This window comes from Lepidochelys kempii, chromosome 10 (genome assembly GCF_965140265.1).
Source record: "Lepidochelys kempii isolate rLepKem1 chromosome 10, rLepKem1.hap2, whole genome shotgun sequence".
Classification (NCBI taxonomy): domain Eukaryota; kingdom Metazoa; phylum Chordata; order Testudines; family Cheloniidae; genus Lepidochelys; species Lepidochelys kempii.
The window spans coordinates 4,256,264-4,280,467 of record NC_133265.1 but is presented as its reverse complement, the minus strand read 5'-3'; the positions used below and the strand labels follow the sequence as shown (position 1 = coordinate 4,280,467).

The following is a 24,204-nucleotide window of genomic DNA, read 5'->3' as shown; positions in this document are numbered from 1 at the left end:
ACAATTTTTGTATCGATCTTTGGAAAGAACAGTCGGTGACTGTGTATTGTCAGTGTCCGTGTACCAACTGCAACTTATTTTCAATAAAGATTTAAAAATCAATAGAAGTGGCCTGAAAACTCCAGTAATACTTTCTTTAATTATGTGAGCACATGGAACAATGAACCGACATCAGGCTAGAGAAATGGGTCACTTCAAGTTCTCAATCCCCTAGGTGGGGGCTACGTAACTGTTTGATAACACAGAAGAAACTAACTGAAAATAAAGGGAAGACATAAGATGTTCTTTCAAAGAATATGCATTTCATCACCTCTGAACTTTACAAACCAAATTAAGTGACAAGGGGAAAGCAGTTTACATCATGGGTCAATTGCTTATAAAAGTGTTATGAGCAGCCAGCAGATAAGCATGTAAGTGCTTCATAGTAAAAAGTACTTTTTAATGGTGGCAGCATGACAAACGTAAAAATACCAATCTCTATTGCAATGGAGAAATGGAGATTTAAAATTTAGGAACAATAATTTGAAAACATTAACCCTTGCTATGTATACATGCATCATATACACCATCATGCAACAAGATACACCCCTTAGAAAATCATTTTTCTTCTCCATTTCAGAGGATATAGCCTGGCCCTATGAAAAATGGTACAAGATCAGGTATTCAAAAATATCCTGAGTTCTATGAAAACAAAAACCCACAGATAGTGCAGTCTGGCATCAAGCAAAATCAATAATAAAAGAGAAGGCAAAGATAATTAATTTCTGTAGCCAAGACTAATGCTTCAACAGCTCAAACTCAGTTTCATCAAAGTGCTGCTTAAATAAATGCACTATCTTGTCGCTCAAAAATTAATTTTAATTTCTATTCCTATGTGTTAAAAATTAAACATGGTCTGCCATGATTGGTGTGTATCGGACACTAAGAAGCTACAGCTATGAAAGTGCACTGCAGGAAAGCTGCTTGGAACTCCCTCAAGTTAAAGCTGCTGCTGGAGGAATTGCTTCAGATGATAATCAGCCCCTTTCCCCAGCCCCTCCGGTTGGGATTTATAAATGCCAAGTGGTAGGAGCAAAGCTCCTCCAGACTGTTGTCACCAAGGGAGTCCAAGGAAGTAAAACACTCCTACAATTCTTAACAGCTTATCCTCTTCAGTGCAGACCACTGTAAAGAGATACATGCACTTAAAGGCACTGCAGAACAACAGAACGGTCAGCGACCAGCAGCATTTCGTGTTCCAATATGCCGTTTGTTTTGCATTAACACATCCAAGAAATCAAACATGGCAGCTGTTAAATAAAATTATGGTGAAGAAAATGCCCTTTGAAGAGAATAAACCTTTGAACACTACTACATGCAGTACTACAAAATAAGTTTCTTTAAAGAACACGATTACATAGAAAGTCAGAGGCAACTTCAAATCCCAGGTTCAACTACTCACAGAGAAAGATCAGTCCAATTCAAGTAGCAGTATTTCAGCTTTCAGCCAGGAATATTCCTTGCTATATAAACAGCCAGGTGTTTACAGCAACATTTTAATGGTCTTATTCACCAGTGTAGCAGCTTCCATCTCTCTCCCGAACTCTGCACCAATTACCTCCCTCACTCTTTGTAGCCACAAAGACAGAATATTAGCTGTAACCAGAATAGCAAGGAAAACACTGCAGAGCTGTTTCCACCAATAACAATGATATAGTTCCACCCTTTAACTGTAGTGTCTTGCAAGGTGGAAGGTGGCCACTCGCCTGACGAACCTGCAGTGTTAGCCTGTTTCCAATCAGGTGTTTAGGAAGCTAACATTTTGGGTGTTAACTAGATACAGGTTTAGTCCAGTGATCCCGTTACACAGCTCTTTTAGGCAGGGCTGCACTGAACCTCCCAATGCTAACCTGTGTAAGACTACTCAACTGGCCCTCACAGTTGGCCGCACTACACTGTCAAACCTCGTTCCGAAAAAGTGCACGTTTAAGATTGAGACTGTTTTATTGGTCTTTGTGAAAGCTAACTGATGATTCTGCTGATTGCTTGTAAGGAAGGGAATTCTTCATCCTCAATATGCAAAGCTTTGTGGGAGGCTATGTCCTGCTGAGTCAGCACTTGCTGACATGTTGGGCAGATGCAGCAGTACAGGTCAGAAGCAGAGTCCATTTGCCAGACATTCTTTTTGTTCTTCTTGGGTTTGTTTGAGCCTTGTTTCTCCTTAATTCTGAAGTCATTGTGAGCAGAAAGCAGTTCTTGTTGCTTAGCTGCGTCTGGCAACAACACCAATAACTCATTAAAGATTTTCGTGAAGTTCTCTCCAAGAAGCTCTCGGCAGCTTTGGTAATACTCTGCCGCAGAAATTAGCCCCTTTAGTTAAAAGAGAATCACGACAATTAGCAATGAAAAGAAAGAGTATACTGACCAAGGGTGAAATTCATCCCTCGGTACCTCTAACCACTCAACCTCACTGTTCATTTGTTGCCTCAATGCTCAATGAGCTGACAACCAAGTAGGACTTCAAATATTTCTAAGGGTTTCCACTACTTACCTGTCTGAACTGTCCAGAATGAGTTTTAAATTTATTGAATCTAGACTCATCGCTTTGAAGAAATTCCTTTATAGACTGTATTAACTGAATGTTCCTTTGCTGAAAATTTTCAGGTATCAAGTAAGATCCTCGACAGGGTTTTGGCCTGCATTTGGAAAGAAAGTGAATTAACACCTCATGCAATGGCAAGCGACTGAAAAATGTCTTAGATTTGTTACAATGGCCCTTGCCAATCTCTCACCAAGGGGTATGCTACCGCTTCACCCAATTATACACGGAACTCCCACTGGCAACATGCACCCATGCCATGGAGATGGGTGCATGTTGCCAATGCTCCCAGTTCTTCCTAGATGGGGAGAACACGTAAAATGCAAGTTTAATCTAGTCTTGATCCAAACTCGCCTGATCTGAAACATGCTTCATACAGTGTGTTAATTAACTGGGACCAAAGGGGAGTTATTTACAACAAGAGATGTCTGCATGAGGATGACTGTTATCTCATGGTAGCAATTTTAATGGAAAACAAAAACCCCCTGCCCCTTCTCCCATCCCACTGTAGACATGGCCAAAGAGACCAACCTTGGAAAGGATCAGAACCAAGAGTGGCATTTAGAATACTTTGTAAATTTCCCCCAAAAGCAAGTTCCCACATGCAGACAAATATTTCTTTCTAGTAGGTGAGTCATAGTGATCTATTACAAGGCTGCAGTATACCGCAGCTACTAGAGTGGAGGCAAATTCAAGACTGTGCTTATTGCTCCAGCAGTAAGGATTCTGATATGCCAGTACGGAAGCAGAATGGGAAAAGGTTTCTGAGCTACTGTCAGAACCCAACCCACTGCCCAAGTTACTTAAACAGCCTGGTGGCATCAGCTGGAACCTCCACAAATCCCAGATAATTAAAAACCCACCTTCAAATTCAGCTTGGTGTTTACAACCTATGGGTGTGGGTGTCTTCTGCAAGGAACTTTCATATGTTTGTGCAACACTAGAAGTGAACAGCTTTTTCTGACAGCAAGTCATGCTTCCCTTGGTGAGATGGAGTCACTATGCAAAGGTTTTAAGGATTTCTCGCTGTAGGTTTAGGGACAAATATGAGGGAGTCTGAGCTGGTCCCCCGCCCCAAAACATACATGTTGTATCTGTTTGGACTTGCTCAGATTCAGACCTATCTACCAAAATGTAACTGACACCTACGTCTCTACACATCACCAGGAATCTGACTTACAGACCCTACAACAGAGATCTGAATCAGGCCCTTACTTTTGTATACTGCTGGCCTCTTAAACCTCACCTGTTCAGGCTAATTGCCCCAAAGCAGCATGCAATATTAAGAACCCCTACATGAGAGGAACTGAAACACAGATTGTGTGTACACTAATGTGAATTCTCGAAGCGCTTTTACTTACTCGTTCAGAGATGTAGTGACAGGATCAGAGACATTGGTGGATGGAATAACAGTAAAACCTGGAGGTGGTTTACTAACAGGCACTGACAGCCCCGGAGGCGGAGGGGGACTCTTTAATAGCCCCACAGAGTTAAAGCCTAGATTAAAATAGCACAGAATGGGGAGGAAGTTAGTGCACTGTCTATGCTACGCAGCCAATCATCTCTCAGATCCACTCCTTCCCTTCCCTCAAAAGTCTGCAGACATGATACATTACCATTTATAAGATCCAAACAGCTAAACAGGTACCAATGTATCTGAAGACAATTCAAACTAAGGGATTAATCTGCTGTTTTACAGGCCACTGATCCTAGTCCGACCAAGAGATGCTACGAACTGACTGTTCTTCTGACACAAAGTTAAAGCCCTAACTATTGATTTACTGCTTCCAACAGAAAGTGAAGTGCAAACACGCACTGGTGGAAAACACACGTTTACATAATGGAACAAATGGCAAGGTCACAGCTTTACTCCACCTGAACCACACAACCGACATTTTCCAGCAGGCTGCCATCTGGCGTTACACGTAACCGAGAGCTCTACTACCAAGGCTTGGGGCATTGCCACCTTCAGGAGATGCAACTGCCCTGTGCTGCATTGGGTGTAGGAGAGACACTGAACTACCGCAATCTGAAATAGTGGCTACCAGCTCTCAACCTCTCCGTGATATTTTCCTCCGAAGTGCAGATTCTTCCCTGCCATTTAGGTCATTCTTTTGCTCTGGGAGAGCTCTCAGCATGAGTTTTCCACTAGGAAGGCAGCAGGTCTGGGTTTATGAGTGAACTGCCCTATCTATTCGCTATGCACACAGACTACATTAAACTACACAATTCTAGGGGCTTGATTCACTATTGTGTTACTTCAGTTACACCCATCATAGCACCACTAAAAGCCAGGGCATTACATCCATGTAAAGCTAGAGTAACTGACGGATCAAGCCTATGTGTATTTATTATTTGTACTATGATCGTGCTGCTAGCTACTGTCCACACGTAGTAGAAAGACAAACTGTCCCTCCACAAAGGAGCTTCTAAACTAGCCCTTGGAATACCCAAGCGCACAGGTCCACCTGGTATTACTCATTAGACAAGCAGGAGTGTTCGGAGGCTGGCTGCTTATCTACAAGTTACCCTAAATGCCAGACAGAACACAGCAGCTCTGCTGTTGAATGAGGCAGGTATTTCCCAACATTTCAATGGAATTTTAACAGGACAGGGCCACAGGGGAGGAGTTCAAGCGGCTCAATGCGGTTTGCTGGGCTAAAACGTTTCTACTTTACTCTCTAGCCCTGCGAGCTACTGTTCCCATTTTAAGAGTAATTTTGGCTACCCATGGAAGCCACTCCTCTCTCTTGCACGTTTCACCTAGCCCATTTATTTGACCTAGTCAGAATGGGACTTTTTGCAGGGGTTACCTGGTGGTGGTATTCTAGATGGTCCCGAGCTCCCGAGTGCTGGGAAGTCTTCCTGAGATAAAGTCACTGGAGGCTTTTTAAGGCCAGGCGGCTCTTTGGATGCATTACAGATTGCTACTGATTTTTCCAAGTGACCGTTCATGACAGCTGCGGATCTGTCGGAGAGGTGGAGATTTGCAGGGGCACTTGGAGTCTGCTCAGCTTCTGCCAGTTTTTCCAAAGCCGATGCAGGAAGCAAAGTCTCCTCTGGCAGCTGGGGGGATGATGCTCTTTGCTTCTCAACTCCCATCTTCTTTTTCTTGCTCACTTTAGTAAAAGTCTGTGAGGTGGAAGCTGCCAGCAAGGAGGATACATCAAACATTGTCGGTGTATTTCTGATCTCCTGGGTCGTCAGGCCACTGCCACTGTCTTCGTCATCTGACAGGGAGAGTTTACTGCTCTTCCTGCTTCCTTTATTGCTGTTCGAGGGTGCTGGTTTTTTGGCCAGATGGTTTGAACTGGAGCTGAGGGAAGTGACAGCTTTAACCGCGCTTTTATTGGAATTGTTGCTCCATGCAGATGTGATGTTAGACACTGTTCTAGCATTAGGCCTCATTTTGGACACCAGAGCCGGAAAGTCCTCCTCTTGAAAGGCTGTTTTCTTGGCAGAAACTGTGTATGTTAAAGACACCCCAGAAGCGATGGTGGGTGCTGCAGAGGAGGAAAGGCTTGGGAAGTCTTCTTCCTTCAGCTTCACTGATGCTGGCTGAGCAGAGCTGCGGGAAGGAAAAACATTGTGTACAGCAGTCACAAGGTCAGCACAGAGGAGGCACAAATCCACTGGGCAGAAAGAGCTCAACATCTAACTGCAGTTTTCCCTCAAAAATACTATCATTTAGCGGAGGTGTTGAGACTCACAGGTAATTGTGGGTAAAATTAAAATGCATGTGTGCTTACAAATAGGTCATGGGTTACAAAAGCCCTCCCATGAGATGTCACACTGCAAGTCTAGTGAGACTTCAGGAGCACATTGTCTGGGTCTGGACTTGGACACTGCCTTAGAAGGCTTGCATTCCAGACCGGTACACAGCAGAAGCAACCACAGGCTTTAGAGTGGCACTCCAGTAGCCACCAACTTTGAGACGGTCATCCGGTAGCCCCTTTAAGGACCACCACTGGCTTCAGAGGAAGACACACATCCATGCTCCCACAGTACTTGCTGGCTATCTGCTGGAGATAAACTGCAGGGTTAGAAAAGAGTAGTGGTCCAAGAGGATGGGATATGGAATGATTAGAAACTTATATGAAGCAACCTTTAGATCAAGCAAGACATGGGAAGTGATAGCCTACACCTCGTCAAGCAGTCCCAGGGAGGCCACATGGGAGGTTTGCGTAGCCAGAATTTAGGGGAAGGGGGAGTAATTTCTCAGAAATAATTTAACTTCAAATTACCTGTAGAACTATTATCTGCCAAACTCGGAACCCAAGTGAGCTTATAAATCAGACTTCACTTTGCTACGATCTTGCACAAACTTACCGTTGCAGAGGCCCTGCTGCTGAGCCAATCGCTGGAAAGTCATCTTGGCTTAAAGCACCATTAGCAGCTGCTTCTTTTGGAACTTTGACAAAAAGACCAAAGAAATGCTCTTAACTAAAATTCATTCATTTCTGCCTGGAAACTATCAACGAGCATCAGGACACCATAACTAATTCCGGTTTTGGTACTTTATGCCACTCTTGACTGTGATATTCTAATTCAGAAAAATGGACGTGCATTTTAAACTAATGTAAAAATGCACTTTTCCATTCTGATAACTACATTTGCTACTGTTTCCCCATGTCCTGGGTTTAATTTGCAGCATATTAACTATAGTCAAGAAGAGTGACACTAAGCCACTGGTTTACGTATGACAGGTTTGATTCTTGACTCCAGATATAATCCGAATAAATAGAGATGTTAATGCCATATGAGTCTTCAATGTATTTTATGATACTGTAACAGGAATGTTTCGCACTTAGGTTACAGAATGACATTAAAACACCAATACTTAGTATATAATATTTAAAGCCTCACTTGAAAAAGCACAACATGGCAGGCCTTAGCTTTCCGATTCTAGCAATTTTACACCAATATTGGAAATTAATTTCTTCACACTAAGGGAGACATCCAACTTAGAAAGGAGCGCAATCTAAACCTACCAGTGTCTGTACGCCAAATCAGGATGTTGTACACACTTTGATTTGATTATTTTGGTTGTTCGAGTATTTCTGCCCAGATCCATTTTAAATATGAACACACTGCCAGAATCCCAAAGGAAGGAATGACACTCAGATATGTTTCAAGGCAGACTAGCTGGGTTGGTCTCTTTAATGGCCAAAATCAGTTCTTTGCCATGAATTCCATAACCATTCACACCTTTGCCCATGCCTGTTGGAATTCTCTACAGCCATCAGAACCCGCACACAACTAACCTGTGGCTTCATTTGAAGGCTTTGGCACTCGCTTAGTGTTGGACACTTCTGGATCCCTCAATTCTTCTTTTTTACCTCGACTGCCATCCTCTTTATCCTCTACCTGTTTCTTTTCTTCTTGCCGTTTTGCTGCTACTGATGCCCTGACTGCTGCTGCAATATCTCGGTCTTCTTCTTCTCTATAAGACAGGACAAGTTTTTTAGGTCTAACAGAAAGGACTAATGGGCTTTTAAGCACCTTTGTCTCTCACTCCAACTTCCACACCTTTAAATTTCATATTCAAACTACTTTATGTCAACTGCCTTATGCTGCCACCTGCTGGGAAAGGTTGCAAGTGAAACTCAACTTAATTCATATCATCACATCCAGGTTCAGGCTCTGGTGAAACAGGCAACATTCATTCACCAGACTTTTAAATTCCACATATGGTGATAACCAATATCTAAGTACAGCATGAACCAGGATGAGAATATCAGAGATGCATGGGAACACTAGTTTCTCCCATTCATTTTCAAGGTACGAAAACCTCATTTGTATGTCCAAGTAACTCAGTGTAATATGACAGGTTTCAGAGTAACAGCCGTGTTAGTCTGTATTCGCAAAAAGAGAAGGAGTACTTGTGGCACCTTAGAGACTAACCAATTTATTTGAGCATGAGCTTTCGTGAGCTAAAGCTACAGCTCACGAAAGCTCATGCTCAAATAAATTGGTTAGTCTCTAAGGTGCCAAAAGTACTCCTTCTCTTTTTTCAGTGTAATATGGTTCATCATGAACTTCCAACACATGCAAGATCCACATGCGACACACCAACGTATATGGTGCCTGGAGATGGATTTTCCCAATGAAGTTACCAGTAACAAACGCACCACTGACTGCCCAGCAAGAAAGAAAAATAGACATACAGTAGGTATAAAGCTCTTAGATACTGTGTGGATGAAAGGAGACGAAGTGAAATTTAATTTCAATACTTAACCCTCTTCTTTTTCCAAAGCACAGGCCAACCAGAGACCTGTTAGTTCAATAAAAAAAGCACGATCCTTAGAACAGGAACTTAATGACTGCCCAAACCTAAAAGGTCCGCTAAGCCTGCAAAGGCATGTCAGTTACTTCAGAAAATCCTACTCAAAAAAGTCAGGAATGAAAATAATTATCTTAAATCAGAAAATCCTCAGTTATACTAACCCACATGTTGGAGAGTTCAGGATAACAACTTTAAGATTACAATGCCCATCTACTTTGGCAAGTGCAGAGTCAAAACTTCATGTAAAATACTTTTGTTTAATTGTGTGCGTGGTGCCCAGACTTCTAATGAAAACTAGTCACATCCCTATCTAAGGAGTTGGTACTGTAGTTTCCTCATTTTCCTCACTTTCCTCCTGCCCTCCCACCAAAATACCATCATAGAGGTGGGACTGGAAAAGGGACCTCAGTAGGTCATCTTGTCCAATCCCCTGTACTCAAGGCAAGACTAAGTAATAACTAGATCATTCCTGACAGGTGTTTAATGACAGATTAGACAAAGTCCTCTCCTGATGGAGGTTGTTCCAGTGCTTATCTACCCCGACAGTTAGGACATTTTTCCTAATGTCCAAACTAAACCTCCCTTGTTGCAATTTAAGCCCCTTGCTACTTGTCCTATCCTCACAGGTTAAGGAGAAGAATTTTTCACCCTCCTCCTTGTAACAACCTTTTACGTACTTGAAAACTGAACTGTTATGTCCCCTCTCTGTCTTCTCTTCTCCAGACTAAACAAACCCAATTTTTTCCCATCTTCCCTCATATGTCATGTTTTCTAGACCTTTAATCATTTTTGTTACTCTTCTCTGGACTTTCTCCAATTTGTCCACATCTTTCCTGAAATGTGGCATCCGGAATTGGACACAATACTCCAGCTGAGGCCTTTTTAGTGCAGAGTAGAGCAGAAGAATTACTTCTCGTGTCTTGCTTACAACACTCCAGAATGATGTTCACTTTTTTTTCCAACAGCGTTACTCTGTTGACTCATATTTAGCTTGTGATCCACTATGACCCAGAGATCCCTTTCCGCTGTACTCCTTCCTAGGCAGTCATTTCCCATTTTGTATTGTGCAAATGTTTGTTCCTTCCTAAGTGGAGCACTTTGCATTTGTCCTATTGAGTTTCATCCTATTTACTTCAGACCATTTCTCCAGTTTGTCCAGCTCATTTTGAATTTTAATCCTATCCTCCAAAGGACTTGCAACCACTCCCAGCTTGGTATCGTCCACAAACTTTATCACTCTTTACAAGTTTATATCATTTAAGAAATAAGAAAATATTTCACCTCTGCAGTAAGTTCTACAGCACACGGGGTTACTCACCTCTTGTATCTCCAGCTCCCTCTTCTGTTTTGCTGCCCTCCTCGGAGTCCCGATTTACCTGGTCGTCCTTGCCTGTTATATCTGTCAACTTCTTCATAGTCCTCTCCACCCACAACACCTGACCAGGAGACATGTCCAATCATTCGCTCAGTTGTTTTTCTAATCTAGGAATGTAACACCATCGCTCCATAGATGATTGAAAGATACTAAAATATATTAGTACAAAAGGACCTTTCCTGACTCTCAATCAGCAACCACTGATTTTATAAAACCAGCTAGCCTTTACCATTATTGCATTAAAATGCATTAGCAGTATATGGATTCCATATATTATGGGACTGTGATTCAAGTTTAGGACAAATTTCATCTTGATGTGCAGAGATTTCTATGTACAGCTTCCAATAACATAAAAAATATCCATGTATTGCCCCACTCTTAGTACCAGATGCACCCCTGGGAGTACCATGGTTGTCACTCCCTTCATTCATATTACTTGTATCCCAAGCAATTCTAAGGTAGATCAGAAAGTCAGTTGTGAAAATAATACCCCTATTTTGAAATGGGATGTAATCAGTTTGCAGTCCACAAATGGCCAACTTGCACACCGAGTTTCTGAAAATGTTCAAAGCCTTAAGAAAATAAGAAGGTATTTCTGGCAACTTAGTCTTTCCAGTCTGACATACCCTCATTCCTCCGTTGGTGCCTGGGAGCATAGTTGAACTGAAGATCAATCTGTCGGTTCTGTCTGGCCTCAGCCCTGTTTTTGCTGTGGCAGGCTGTTTTGTGTGCTTTGTAATCTATTTCTGTACGGAAAGCATGAGTGAACTGTTCTGTACTGCACTGTCCCTCTTCACAAAGGAAGTGCTTTTCACGGAAGTGTTCGCGAAGGTATTCGTAATCACTGGGAAGAGGGCAGAAATTGATTGGTTAGTTCAGCAATGCAGTCAACTTAAAAAAATTGTTCATTCTTTAAAAACACTTTGAGTGTTGTCACTCCATTTTGCAAACTCTAGAACAGCGACCTTCTGCACGCACTTCTCTGTGTGTCAAGACACAGAACAGTTTAATGCATGTTTCAGAGAAGTTTAACCAAATTCACTGCACGATGCCTCACTGACCATGTCACATTAGCCCTGAACAAAATCTCCTCCATAAAAGGAACTTTTATTCAGACCTACTTTTCACCAAATAAATCTTAGACCATTGGCTATTATGGGCTTATGTAGCAGAGCTGCAGAAACTTTCACAGAACTGCACTCCAGAGTCTAATTTTTGTTTTTAGCCTTGAACTGTGAAGAAACCTTAAAAGCATGAACTGGATATAAACGGATGAAGGGCTGTCTGAATCTGCAGACAGTCTGAAGCAAGATCTCATACATGTGAACTGTCCCACCCATTGTAGTGCTTTAATATGGAGCCCTAAAGATGACAGTTTAAATGTCAACATTTAAATTATTTGTAGTGAAATAATCATCAGCAACATCCATCTGATGTGTTTGTCCAATAATCCTAAACCATCCATTGTGTCTTCCTAAGTCTCAAAGGCTAGTTTCCCAAATATGGCTCAATTACCTGCCAAACCCCCAGGCTTCCCCCATGAGAATTAAGTACCAGCAAATTCACTTAGAAACTGAAAGTGAGGGAGCAGTAATAAATACATTGATTTTAAACACAAAGAGAGAGACCAGCTGCTGCACTGATTAAATATTTCTTTACAAACCTCCCTTCCTTTATTAAACGTAAATGTAGCCATAGTGGCTCAGCATTCCAGTCTGCCACTGAGGACTGCTGCTGAGTTCAGAGGGATTGCCTCTTGCCACAGCATTTAAGGCCAATTCGCTGCACAGCACAGGGTCTAATCAGGATCTCTCATTCATATATACAGTTTTATACAACTTTTAAAACTCAATGGCTCCGTTTGCACTGATATAGCGCTAAGCAATACATACATCCCATTTTCAGTAAAGCATGTCTCTGTTGGCTTCAGAAGAGTCAACCAGCCAAACAGAAGAAAAGGTGGGTCTGTCAGTCCCAGGGTTCCATCCTCAATACAAATTCTAACAAAGATCAAAAGCAATCTGCTCACTCTTGCATTGGGTGCCTTTGGACAACCTACTCTCAGAGACTGAAAGCAGATGCAATCACCTTTCCATCAAGATTTAAATCTTTTAATTAAATTAAAAGAAACTCAAGTCAGCCACTCTCACAAACCTGTAATATTCCTGAGCACCATCTGAATCACAAAAGTGGCAGAAATAGTGATCTCGTCTCAAGTGTTTCAATAACTCGTCGTTGTCTAAATAACGCTCATCACAAAATTTACAAAGGGGATGCCCACGATGAGATGTGTCGTCTGGGTCCCCATGTATTCGATGTCGAGCGAGGTCTTTGCGAGAATACCACTTACGTTCATGTGTAAAGATCTTAAAGAAAGAATTACCTCATGTCAACAGAGAACTACGCAGTTTACTGATGGAGTAAATCAGGTTCTACCAATCTTGATGTCATGGGCCAACGTTACTAGTCAAAGCAATTTCCCACTTTCAGGCTATGAACAATCTGTGATTAAATGGTTCCGTGAATGGGCGTAAGAATTCAAGTCCCTCTCCAACTTAAATCTCATTTACATTTCACTCACCTGGAACAATGAAAACAGACCAGTCCACTTTTCTCCTAGTACATTTTGTTTCATGTGCTAACAATGTAGCACAGTTTGGGTTACAAACTCTGTAGGAAAAGTCTTTAAATCTAAACCATCTTCTGAAAACACTTAATATTCTGCTTACCAAAGATTGGGCAAATGTAAATGAAATGAGTCAGCTGTTATGCATTTGGTAACAGTCCTCGTACAGCTACTGGGTGCCATGCTTATATACAAACATTGGCTCAGTCCACAACTGCTGCACAACTAGCCAATATCTTGTCACTACTGGCATGGAATTTGTTTCTCTAGGAAGAGAGCTTATAAAACTGAGGCTACCAACAAAATACACATATATACAAAAGACATTAGGCATTGATTTGATGTAACTGTTTGAAAGCGAACCAAAAAATTAACATTGCCAAATACTCTCCAAAAACTGGTGGTAGATATTCAATATATATCTTGTCTAGACCAAGGGTATTAAAGTCATCTTGGGCAGGGATTACTTTGGCTTCATTAACATCAACAGACTGAGCAGCTTTAATTCTCAATGGAACTAGGACCTTCTTTTCCATGGGCATTGTCCATATTTAGTTCTCCAGAATAAAAACGTTTATGAAGTGTTCGGAAAGCGTAAAGCACTGTGCAAGTGCTAGATACTATTACTGCTCTGGTTTCTTATCAATAACTAACTACAGACCCATTCTTTCTATCCACTGTCTACTTAAGTGCCCGCGTCCAGCCTGGTATTTCTTATTCAATATCTGTGAAAGTAAAAAACGTAATCACAAAATTGTGCGTGACGAGTAACAAATATATTTTCTTCATGCTCTGAAGGAATTCCTTCCCTCATTAACCAGTGCTGACAAGTATCATTCACGTTGGAGGTTAGAGGTTACAAGTGTTCTTTCAGCAGCAGCTGGTGATTTTAGCTGAATCACTTCGGCGAGAGCACTGCTCTCTACTCTGAAAGCTCAAATTTAATCTTTCGGATGGTATAAAGTATTAACTGTCTAGCTCTACACAGACTCAGACTTTAAGACCAGAAGGGACCATTATGATCATCTCCATTATGATAATCTAATCTGACCTCCTGCACATCGCAGGCCACATAACAATGGCCATTAAAAACAGAACCCATGTAAGAAAAAAGATGGCAATATGCAGTTTTAAGGCCCACTGTATAGTGACCTGTCAAGGTTACAGGCAACTCAGCTTTCCAGTGGAATCTAGTGTGGCAAAACAGGTGTTATAACAGTCAGCGATTGCATTGTGTGTAAGCAAGTTACGTACAGCTGTTTCATCCCATGTCACCACCACTTTATAGCAAGATACAAGATATCTGCCTCTGTACAGCCACACAGGGTAATGAAATGCAATTCTATTCCTTTTAACTTGCTCAGGTGATTTCTCATCATATACATGAACTCACTGCAAGTTCTAAATACTTCTGAGTTGGTTTTGCTCTTGAGGAGGACTCTGAGGTCCTATGATGCACCTTGTTCTCTGAATTGGCTCTGAACTTTTTTAGAATTAGTTTTTGGTTGGGTTTTTTAAAAACAATATAAAAAAAAAAAGAGAGGTTCTACAGAAAGCAGATCTCCATAGTCAGACTTTCTGATGAGACTGCAAGCAGGAAATTAGACCCATGCCATTAATCCACACCTGGGGTGGAGCTAACGTCATAAGGTTTTTTGAGATGGCTGGGCTATAAAGATATATATATTTAAAATAGAATCCAGACAGAAAGCCTTAGATTTCCTTAATTAACCAATTTATGACAAGTGGTGGTTATAAAATGCTGCAAGTCACTCAAACAGACTTGGGAAGGTGGAAGAAACTTCTACTAGGTCATTGATTCCATTTCTCCACCGTGTCCTTTTTTCCGTTCTGCCTCTCCCTCTCCAGCAAGTCTCCTACAAACTTAGTTTACACAGATTCCCATGCAATGAAGTCTCTTTTTCCCTGCCGTAAAGCACATTTTTATGGCTCACCTTCAGGTGTTTAACACATAGTTTACAACAGAAGAGCTCATGCTGTTTTCTCATGTGCTGTTCCAAGTCCACAATGGTGCTGAAGGGCCGCACATCTGGACACAGAGGGCATTCATGCTGCAGTAGCTTCCTAAAGGACAAAGATATTCAAGGAAGGTTTATCAAGGTTATTTCAAATCCTATCCCAAAAAACCTACACTTCAGCAAATGTTACAGTGAAAAGAAAAGTGTTTTATCTTTTTTAAGCTGTCACAGCAATTTGTAACTCACGGAGGTTGGATTATGCTCATTCCAAAATACCCTCGATCATTCCAGGAGCAAAACTGAAGTAAACTACATGGAAGCTGGAATATCAGGAGGGGGAGCAATACAGCTACCGATTGAAAAGTGATACAATACTAGAGTGCACGGCCTATGAGCAGACTGTAATGTGTTGGAGAATTCTAACACAAGGGTGTGTTCTCAACTTCCTCCACAGGTAATGGTAAAAAGTTTGCAGTTTAATTTGTGATTTGTTAAAATCCAACCAAGTTAAATCTTTTTGACAGGCGATAACCTCATGCAATATTGTATCTACATTATATAGCTGAAAAGTGACCTCATTTGCAGCTAATTCCATATGAGTGTAAGGGGGGGAAAAAGAAGAGCCCTGATCCTGAAAGAGGAAACAAGTAAAGCACCATTCTACAAGGTGACAGCAGAAGCAGAAACACAGTCCGCTATTAGGGAACAGTTTAATGGGTTTAGCTCCTGACTGTCATTCTGCAGCTATTCATGGCATTCAGAAACCTCAGCACAAATCACTGGGTTTGGCTTTCAAAAAATGTGACATTTCTAAACAGACACATCATTACAAAATGCAACTGCTCAGAGCAAATGTAATTTATTAATCAGAATGTATTTCCTACTTACCCTGCAGTCATTTACTAATAATAAGAGGCAACAAACAACATGTTTCTGGGAACACTTAGTACAGTAGAACCATATCTCACTTATCTGAAAACTCCTCACACAGTTAGTCTAGCAAAATCCCACAACATACTTCCATTTTCCATTCTAAGTCAGAAGGCCACCAAACCCACTATCCAATCCAGCAAACGCCAAGCCGTAAGAGAATACCAATGCACTTACAGAGTCCCATCCTTGGACCAAACAAGGCTGAATGCATTGCACTAGTCTCCAAGAAAAGGCATTGGCTGCATTTACTCCTCAGCCCTATGCCCTTCCATGTCCCGTCTCCCGTCACTTATCTTTCCATTTAGCTGATCCCCATCCTAAATGAATCCACACAAAAAACCCAAACAAACATTGAACTAACACGACATTTGCTGCCATTCCATTGTTCATTCTGCTTGTGTTACACTCCTTTCCCCCCACCAGTGTCTGTATTGTCTAATTAGCTCTTCAAGACAGGGACTTACAATCTATTTACTACTCCACGTGAGGCACTATACAAACACAATGAGGCCCCATTCTTGGTTGGTTCTTAAACACTATGAAAAAACATGATTAATAAATCAGGTGATGATATTGTTCTTACTAACAGAGACAGCACTAATATAAGGAGTAGAGGTCACTCAGCATCTTGCTCACGGCCGCAGGTGGGAAAGACGGAAAAGTGACTTTTAATGACAAATCAGATATTAAGCTGCTGAAGACCTAGGATTTCAGACTTAAGGAGGTGTCCGTTTTGCAGCCCCAGGTCTCTTGGACACTTCCAGGCACACACGTTCAATTTTCTCCATTCTTCAGCATGGTACAAAATACACACATTGCAATAAAATTTCCACAAGCTGAGTCTGCACTGTTTTACCTAAGAGCAGCATGCATTTCCTGTTGCATACTGGAGGACAAGATATTATTTTAGAGATCTCATATTAAAGTCACAGGCTACCTTCTGTACAGACTTGCCTGGGACCCTTTTTCTAATCTGTCTACCCTCATCTTTCTGAACAAACTCAATATACCCAGAAATCAACTGAAGATGCCAGGGTTGTTAGGCTAAGGCAAAACCACAGCTATAATCAAGGTCATCTCCTAGGTGTTCTTCCTGTAGCAAAGCCCACTGCTCAAGGGAAAAAGGAAGGGAAAATATGATAATGCTAGGAAGATGAACAGAATGCTATGTTTTACCTATACAGTGCAAAAACTTTTCCATCAGCAAAATAGATGTCATATTTCTTCTCATGCTGCAGCTGGTTAATTGGTATTGTTGAAAAAGATGCAAGCTTCCTTCCAAAGACCACCTACAGACAACAAACAGGAAAGATTAGAGAAAGCACATACGAAGTTGTATGTTATTTTGGTCTACAGTCGATCACCATTATAACCTAAACTTGTTACGAATACTTGTAAGTGTGTATTGAATCCCAGACATACTGAACACTTGTTTCCCACCCCACTCCGCATGTGCTGCTGGGAGATAATATAGTGAACTTTTATGATATAAGCGATCAGTGACATAAGGCAGAGTCTCGTCAAGGAAACAAGCTAACAAGAGTCAATAAGAAAAAAAAAATGCAAAAAAGATTTTTTAAAAGGATTAGTAAATTCAGATGCATCCTATGTAAGTATTGTTTACAAATAAACCAGCAGCCCAATAAAAAGGAAACATAATTCTCTTCCCTAATAAACAACCAGCCAAGAAACAGAGAAACACAAAGGAATCACACCAATAACGCAACAGTCAGAATCACCTGCACCAATTCAGACAAGTTACAGTAGATCTCTAGTTGTTTTTCAGTTGACACTAGGACTGCTATTGTTCATGAAATACCTCACAATAGCAGGTCTGAGGTACTGTGTGCCCGTGTAGTATGATCATTATGAGTCTACTGGCTTCTTCCAAAGTAATTTAATTTAACCAAAACAGTCTTCTCCATGACACATCCCTAAATGTGCATGAGACTCAAACAAGTATGGCCTGTTTTCTTACACCGTTACACACACTACACTGTCGTTCATCTTTAAACCTACTTTCATCCACCCCAAACACTATGCTGATTCTGTGACCATTACTTTTGCCACTTCCGTCTGCATTAGTGTGTCACCAGAGAAGATTTAGTCATACTGACGTTCCCAGCTGCCTTTCTTGATCACACACAAACACTGTGCTACTACCAGACCTAGTCTACGAAGCAACCCAGCTGGAGTGCCCATAGCTCCACTCTTTTTAGTCAGGGACTTACTTTTCGGCACAGCTTATTTGCAACAGCCTATCCTGATTTTTCCCCCCCCACACAACAGTACGACAGGGGGGCTAAAAGGGAAGTCTGTCGCCACTGAAAAACCAAGAGGATATCTGGAGCAACTATAAAAGAGAAAGGATGGCCAAATGCTTAGGACACTAGCCTATGATTTGGGAGACCCTGGTTCAATACCTTGCTCCACCAGAAACTTCCTGTGTGACCCTGGGCTAGTCACTTAGCTTCCTTATGCCTTAGTACTACCTCACAGGGGTATTGTGAGGCTAAATACACTAAAAATTGTGAAGTGCTTTGAGAGCTACTGATTAAATGTGTTATATAAGAGCCAAGTATTATTACAATAAAAGGATTGTTTGAAATAATTCAAACGGGTGAAAGATGGCATAAGGAACAAAAGCTGAACCCACAAAATATAGCAATTACTATGAATAATTACTACAAAACTGAATAGCTGCAAAAGTTAATGTCCTGTCCACACGGCTAAGATCAGCTGGTTTCAGCAAAGAGAGAAATTTTTCAGTTTGCTTCTCCCTTGGACAGCGGCCATAATAATAAGCAGCTGCAGCATGAAACTAGATGCTTAGGGGTAATAAGTCTACAACTCTAGGGTCTATCCCTGCGAGCATGCTTAAATTACAGCAGAGGCTCTTTCCTTGCCAAGCAATTCAACCTAAGCTACAGATGCACTATGTTTGAACACACTGGTACTCGACATCACATTCAGCCTCAGACAGCGTGAAGAGGACCAACAGAAAGCGTACCACCACATCAGACAGGTAGGCACACAAGTCTTAGCCAGCCGGAGTGGTTCCAGTCTGTATGCAACTGTAGATGGAAGGAACGCAGGCCATTGGAACAGCAAACCCCCTTTTATAACCTTGCCCTCAGAATGTTTGAGAACAGGGAGGGATGGGGCAGGAGAATGCTCCACCATCCAAGCTGCACTGCCAGCGCATCCTCGGAGTGGGAATATGTAAAGCAGTGGTTCCCAAACTAGGGGCACCGCTTGTTCAGGGAAAGCCCCTGGCGGGCTGGGCTGGTTTGTTTACCTGGCGCATCCGCAGGTTCAGCCGATCGCAGATCCCAGTGGTCGCAGTTCACCATTCTCAGCTAATGGGAGCTGCGGGAAGCGGCGTGGCCCGAGGGACATGCTGGCCACCCTTCCCGCAGCCCCCATTGGCCCGGAGCAGTGAACTGTGGCCAGTGGGAGCCACGACTAGTCAAACCTGCGGATGCAGCAGGTAAACAAACCGCCCTGGACCACCAGGGGCTTTCCCTGAACAAGCGACGCCCCTAGTCTGGGAACCGCTGATGTAAAGGCTACTCACAGAACTTACTTTTATCCCAGGCCTTGAAGCAGACCCAGAGGATTATTCACATGTGCAGAAACCACCACAGACTGAGACAAAGCTTTTATCCATTTTCTAAAATACTTTCCCCAGCAACATTACCTTCAACTCCCTCTAAGCTTCTTTGTAGGAGACTCATCTTTCCACTACCACCTTCATTTAAATGTTATGTTCTGAGATCAGACAGTTTAACGTCAAATAATCATTTCTCTTGCACTGCTGTTAGTTTAACTTCACGTTCCATAGCTGTGATCATCACTAAGTGAATGTGGAATGTCTACATTTATTCACTCTCCTGCTTCATGTACTTCAGCTTTATTCTCATTCCACCATGTGGATAAGACCACATGCACTTGACTCATTACATATTTACCAAGCTGCATTTCCTCACCCAGGTTGCCCTCCATGGGGATTAAAACAAGATCTTCAACCATCAGAGTACAACAAGACAAAGACAGAGCTGCAGAAGATGTATGTAGTCTGGATAAAAATCATATCAATATCCCTAACTAGGATTTTAAATAAAGTGGCATTCTATACTACTGTTAACAAATTTATGTAGTAGTGAGGAAAAACAAACAAATAATGGACTTCTGGCTTCCACAAAGTCTGGGTTTCTTATGCACATTGATAAAAGATCTTCACATTGCTAAAATGATTAGAGGAATTGAAAAGCAGCCAATGAAGTTTATTTGGGAGGAGCTCTTCATTTGGCAAGGAAAAAACAACTGTTCATACTTCATTTCCTAGCACCTACAATTCATTTTTATAATACCATTTCAATCATTCAATTTGGGTGTTAATTCTTATTCCTTAAATAGCTCAGATCTCTCCCCATGTCAGTGCTGCACAAATAACAAAAAACATTTTGAAGGCTGACAATTTTTAAATGTGAATTTAACATTCTTGAAAAACAGCTTGCAGCTCTGGAAAGTGAAGTCTTACTTATAGAACAGGAAGCACTAGTGCAAGCTTCTCCATGCTGCCATCAAGGTGCCTCAACTCTGACCCAGAGAACCTCCCTTTCAGGATAAGAAGGCTGTTGACTTGTTTACTGAGACTGCCAATGAAAAGTGGTAATTATTGTGTTCTTAGTGACCTGAACATTTTTCTTTGGGAACTGGACTGAGATCCTTCAAACTCATTCCACATCAATCACCAGCCATCAGAGGGTCACTACCAACCACTGCATCCGATGAAGTGAGCTGTAGCTCACAAAAGCTTATGCTCAAATAAATTTGTTAGTCTCTAAGGTGCCACAAGTACTCCTTTTCTTTTTACTACCAACCCTGGCTGTATTCAAACTTCCAACCTACAGAAGAACGGCTGATTAGTTCCCCGGCACTTCCAGTCCCCCAAGATTATATTCTTAATATTATGCAAAGAGAAATGCCTGCAGATATTGACACTCTGAGAAAAGTAGATGGAAAATACACTAAATCTAACATCAAGCGAGGACAGGTAATAGAATAATGGAGTAAATAGGAGTGAAAATATGAACTGCAGACAGGAAGGGCAATCCAGTGGTTGGAAACGGATTTAAGTCTGCAAAAATGGAGAACTAGAAAAGCAGTGAGGAACCATGACAGCAAAGAATGTAGCATGCACAAGTGGCAAGTAGTTTCTACCATGGGAGAAGATCAGCCTCTTCAGAACCAACTACCTTGGAAGTTCAGTTGTTCAGTATGGTTCCAATATCTTTTATCTCCACAACTACATACTAGGATGATGTCTGGACAAGTCAAAATTTTGTTGAGAAGAGAGGCAGAAATTCAGAAGAGGTCTGTTGAGCAGCAGAAAGCTAACACACAGAGGCTGCTCCAAAGTCACCCTGCATAAATTCACGGGTCAGAAAACCCAACACATTTCATTGTCTCAGTGTGTACCTTGGAAGTAATAATAATAAAAGGATATTGCACATGCTGAAGCATTATCTATATTGCCTTTTGCACTGACCCAGAAATCATCTCATCCTCTCTGAAGAATGCAAGTGGGAGAAAACTTTCTTATGTTTCAAAAATAAGTTTGTTTGCCACCTTGCTACATTCTTGCTTCTCTTCCAAGCTCCAAAGAGACATTCCAGACAATGCAATTAGATAACTGGATCCAGCTGACTTGCTCTCGTGCACTGCAGTAGGAGTTTGCAATACTGATTTATAAAAAAGGAGTAAATTTCAACATATAAAAAAGCACACTAAAGTTCAGATAAGGTTTTCCCTTTTTTAAAGAAAGTACTGCAGAATCCTCCTACTTGAAAGAGCTGTAAAAGTAAATACGGTCACTATCACGATGTTTTGTAATGCAGGACTTGCGCAAGTCCAGAGAGAGCACGTAAAACACCTTCCCACAAGCTTAAAATCAGAGCAAGAATCCAGCAAGGTGACAGGCAGAGTTATTGGTGTCTCCTTAATACTAACACTAGGGAACAAGGACAGGTTTACGTAAATATTTAAAATAAAAATCAAAGAAGAGAAATAATCTCTTAATACCTTCTCTGCTTTTCAATACCCTTCTCTTTGCACCTGAACAGTAGCTGCATCATTAGGGGCAGAGCTCAACGCCAGGCAATATACCTAGCAGTGAAGCTAGAAAGCTTTTCTATGTGAAAGAAATATAAAGAATCTCTCTCTAACTACAGATCTGATTTAGCCATAAACTATTTTGGATCCATCATCCCCATAGTCTGACCTTCAGCACAAATTTGTTCAGCATTTTAGTGGCCCACAGAAGTAGAACCCATTTCCAGAACAGCTGTGTGACCATATGGGAATGCATAGTGAATGCATATCTTTTCTATTAAAGTTTACTTTAACAAGCTGACAGAGTAGTAAACTTTATGGTCAGGGTTTCTACAACTCCATGAGTCCCAACACACTAATTCCCAAATTGGTATTTTTGTTAGTGAGACAGAAGGAGAAACCTCCCTTCCTCAAGCTAAACCGGCTTTTGTACTATTGGCTGTGCGTATCTTGGTCTCTAGGGTGTTACCAGACAAACAGGGTGGATCTGGGTCCCCACCCTCTCTATATAAGGCAGACTTTGCTCTTTATTACATTAATTAGCGTTTACAGTGGTGACAGCTTCACACACCAATTAGAACAGACAGATGGTCTCTGGAATGATAAATAATACTTAGCCCTTCTCCATGGGAACATGTTCCCATATTTAGCAAGGCAGGATTCTCCATCCTAGACCAGCGGCACAGAACCCATGGCAATTCAGAGGGAGGCAGGATGTCCTCGCGAGTACCCCGTTGACTGTGCAGAGCTGTGCACCGGGCAGCCCAGAGGGATTTCCAAGACGGGCCCAGCGCTGAGGTGTCTCTGATCGGGGGCGCGGAATCTGAAGGCCCCCCAAAGGGGGAGTCCCATACTCCAGACCCCCCCCTCCCCCTAGGCTGCTCACTTAAAGCAGCGGCTTGACCACGCGATGGCATGACACCGTCTACACGGCCCCAACACGTGGTTAAACCACAGCAGCGACTTGAGGTGCAGCTCCTTCAGCGTCCCTGCCCACAGCCCGACGGGCCCGGCCGGAGACGAGTGTACACGTGGGGAAAAAATCACACCCTGCCCCGCGGCTTGCACCAGGGGACCCAGCCAGGGCCGCCTTCCCCCTTCTCCTCGGGGCTACTCCACCCACCGCCCCCCATCCTCTCGCCCGGTCCAGTCCGGCCCGGCCCGGCCCGGCCGCCTCCTCCCCTCCTCTCCCCGGCTCCCCGCGGCCGGCCGCGCCCCGGCAGGCCCCCCTCCAGAGCGCTCCCCCCGGCCTCACCTGGCCCAGCTCCTCCCGGCACACCGCGCAGTACCGCACCCCGCACAGCGCCCGCATCCGCACCGAGCAGCGGTAGCAGATCGGGTGGTCGCAGCGGCCCAGCGCCACCACCTCCAGCTCCCCACAGCACAGCACGCAGAGCCCGTCCGGGGGACCCGCCGGGCACGGGGAGGCGGCCATGGCGCCCCGCACACGCCGCGGCCTAGGCCCCGCTCAGCCTAGCAACCGGCCCGGAGCACAGAGATCCCGCCGGCCTAGAGCGCCGCTCCAAACCGAACGGCTGGCACTCCTCCAACCATAGAGAGCCGGGGTGCCCGCCCAGAGCGCGGTCCGCCGCCTTTCCCACCGCACTGCTGCCAGCGCGGGCCTCGCCTAACCATAGAGTCCCCGTGGAGAGTACCAGCTCCAACCCTTTCGCGGCCAAGGAGATCGGGCTAGAGCGTCGCCGCTCCTTAATCTCGCTGCCCAATACTCCTCCAGCAGTCTGACAAGAGAGACGCAGCCTAGAACGCCTCCCCCCATCCCGGCGTCTCTCTACCCATCAGTCTCTGTAACCATAGAGAATGACTATAGAGTACCTCCGCGGTCAGTGCCCCCTCTAGCCCTGGCTGACTGACCTCCACTAAACTGGAGTCCTCCCCATGGGGACATTTCAGCCCAATCCTTGTGGGCTTCAGGGCTGGAATCAAATATTTACCATCAAGAGGTGCAGACCCACCGTCACTATGACAACCACCCCGGGGAAGGGACCCCTCGTCTTGGTGATCCAGCCTGAGGGCTTGGGAGTGGCCGAACGGCACCAGGAGACCCCACAGGTGGCCTGTACCTTTTTGGTCCCTGGCCTCGGGGTTTGTGAGGCAACAGCCACACGCAGGGCCTTGTGCCGTCTGGGGTTGGGGCCTAAAAACCAGCCTCAGCCTTTCTCACTTGGGAGCCTGGGCACTCACCTTGCCCCCCACCTACAATGGGCTAGTGAAATGCTTGGGGTTTTCTCCTCAGATGAACCCCCTGCCCTCCCATACCCCACCCAGCCTTGAGGATTCTCTCTGCCTTTG

The 24,204-nt window shown here is 43.2% G+C and overlaps 1 protein-coding gene across 1 annotated transcript; it reads right to left on the bottom strand.

The window, feature by feature from the left end:
• Window positions 1-282: 282 nt before the first annotated feature.
• Window positions 283-23,620, bottom strand: ZNF598 (zinc finger protein 598, E3 ubiquitin ligase). Its single transcript, XM_073361713.1, has 12 exons — window positions 23,150-23,620; window positions 16,954-17,066; window positions 14,821-14,950; window positions 12,394-12,605; window positions 10,866-11,083; window positions 10,183-10,300; window positions 7,843-8,021; window positions 6,908-6,989; window positions 5,392-6,146; window positions 3,940-4,075; window positions 2,531-2,675; window positions 283-2,349 (listed from the first exon to the last, which is right to left on the bottom strand). The coding sequence occupies exons 1-12, from the start codon at window positions 23,327-23,329 to the stop codon at window positions 2,002-2,004; spliced, it is 2,616 nt and encodes an 871-aa protein (XP_073217814.1). The 5' UTR covers window positions 23,330-23,620; the 3' UTR covers window positions 283-2,001.
• Window positions 23,621-24,204: the final 584 nt, after the last annotated feature.

Bases quoted from the DNA above. Each gene is read 5' to 3' on its own strand.
- ZNF598 (XM_073361713.1), bottom strand. From the start codon at position 23,329: ATGGCCGCCTCCCCGTGCCCGGCGGGTCCCCCGGACGGGCTCTGCGTG. The intron at 6,147-6,907 runs GTAAGTTTGTGC...TCCTTCCCGCAG, and splicing joins GCAGCAGGGCCTCTGCAACG to CTCTGCTCAGCCAGCATCAG. The intron at 4,076-5,391 runs GTAACCCCTGCA...ATTTTAATCTAG, and splicing joins ATCTAGAATACCACCACCAG to GCTTTAACTCTGTGGGGCTA.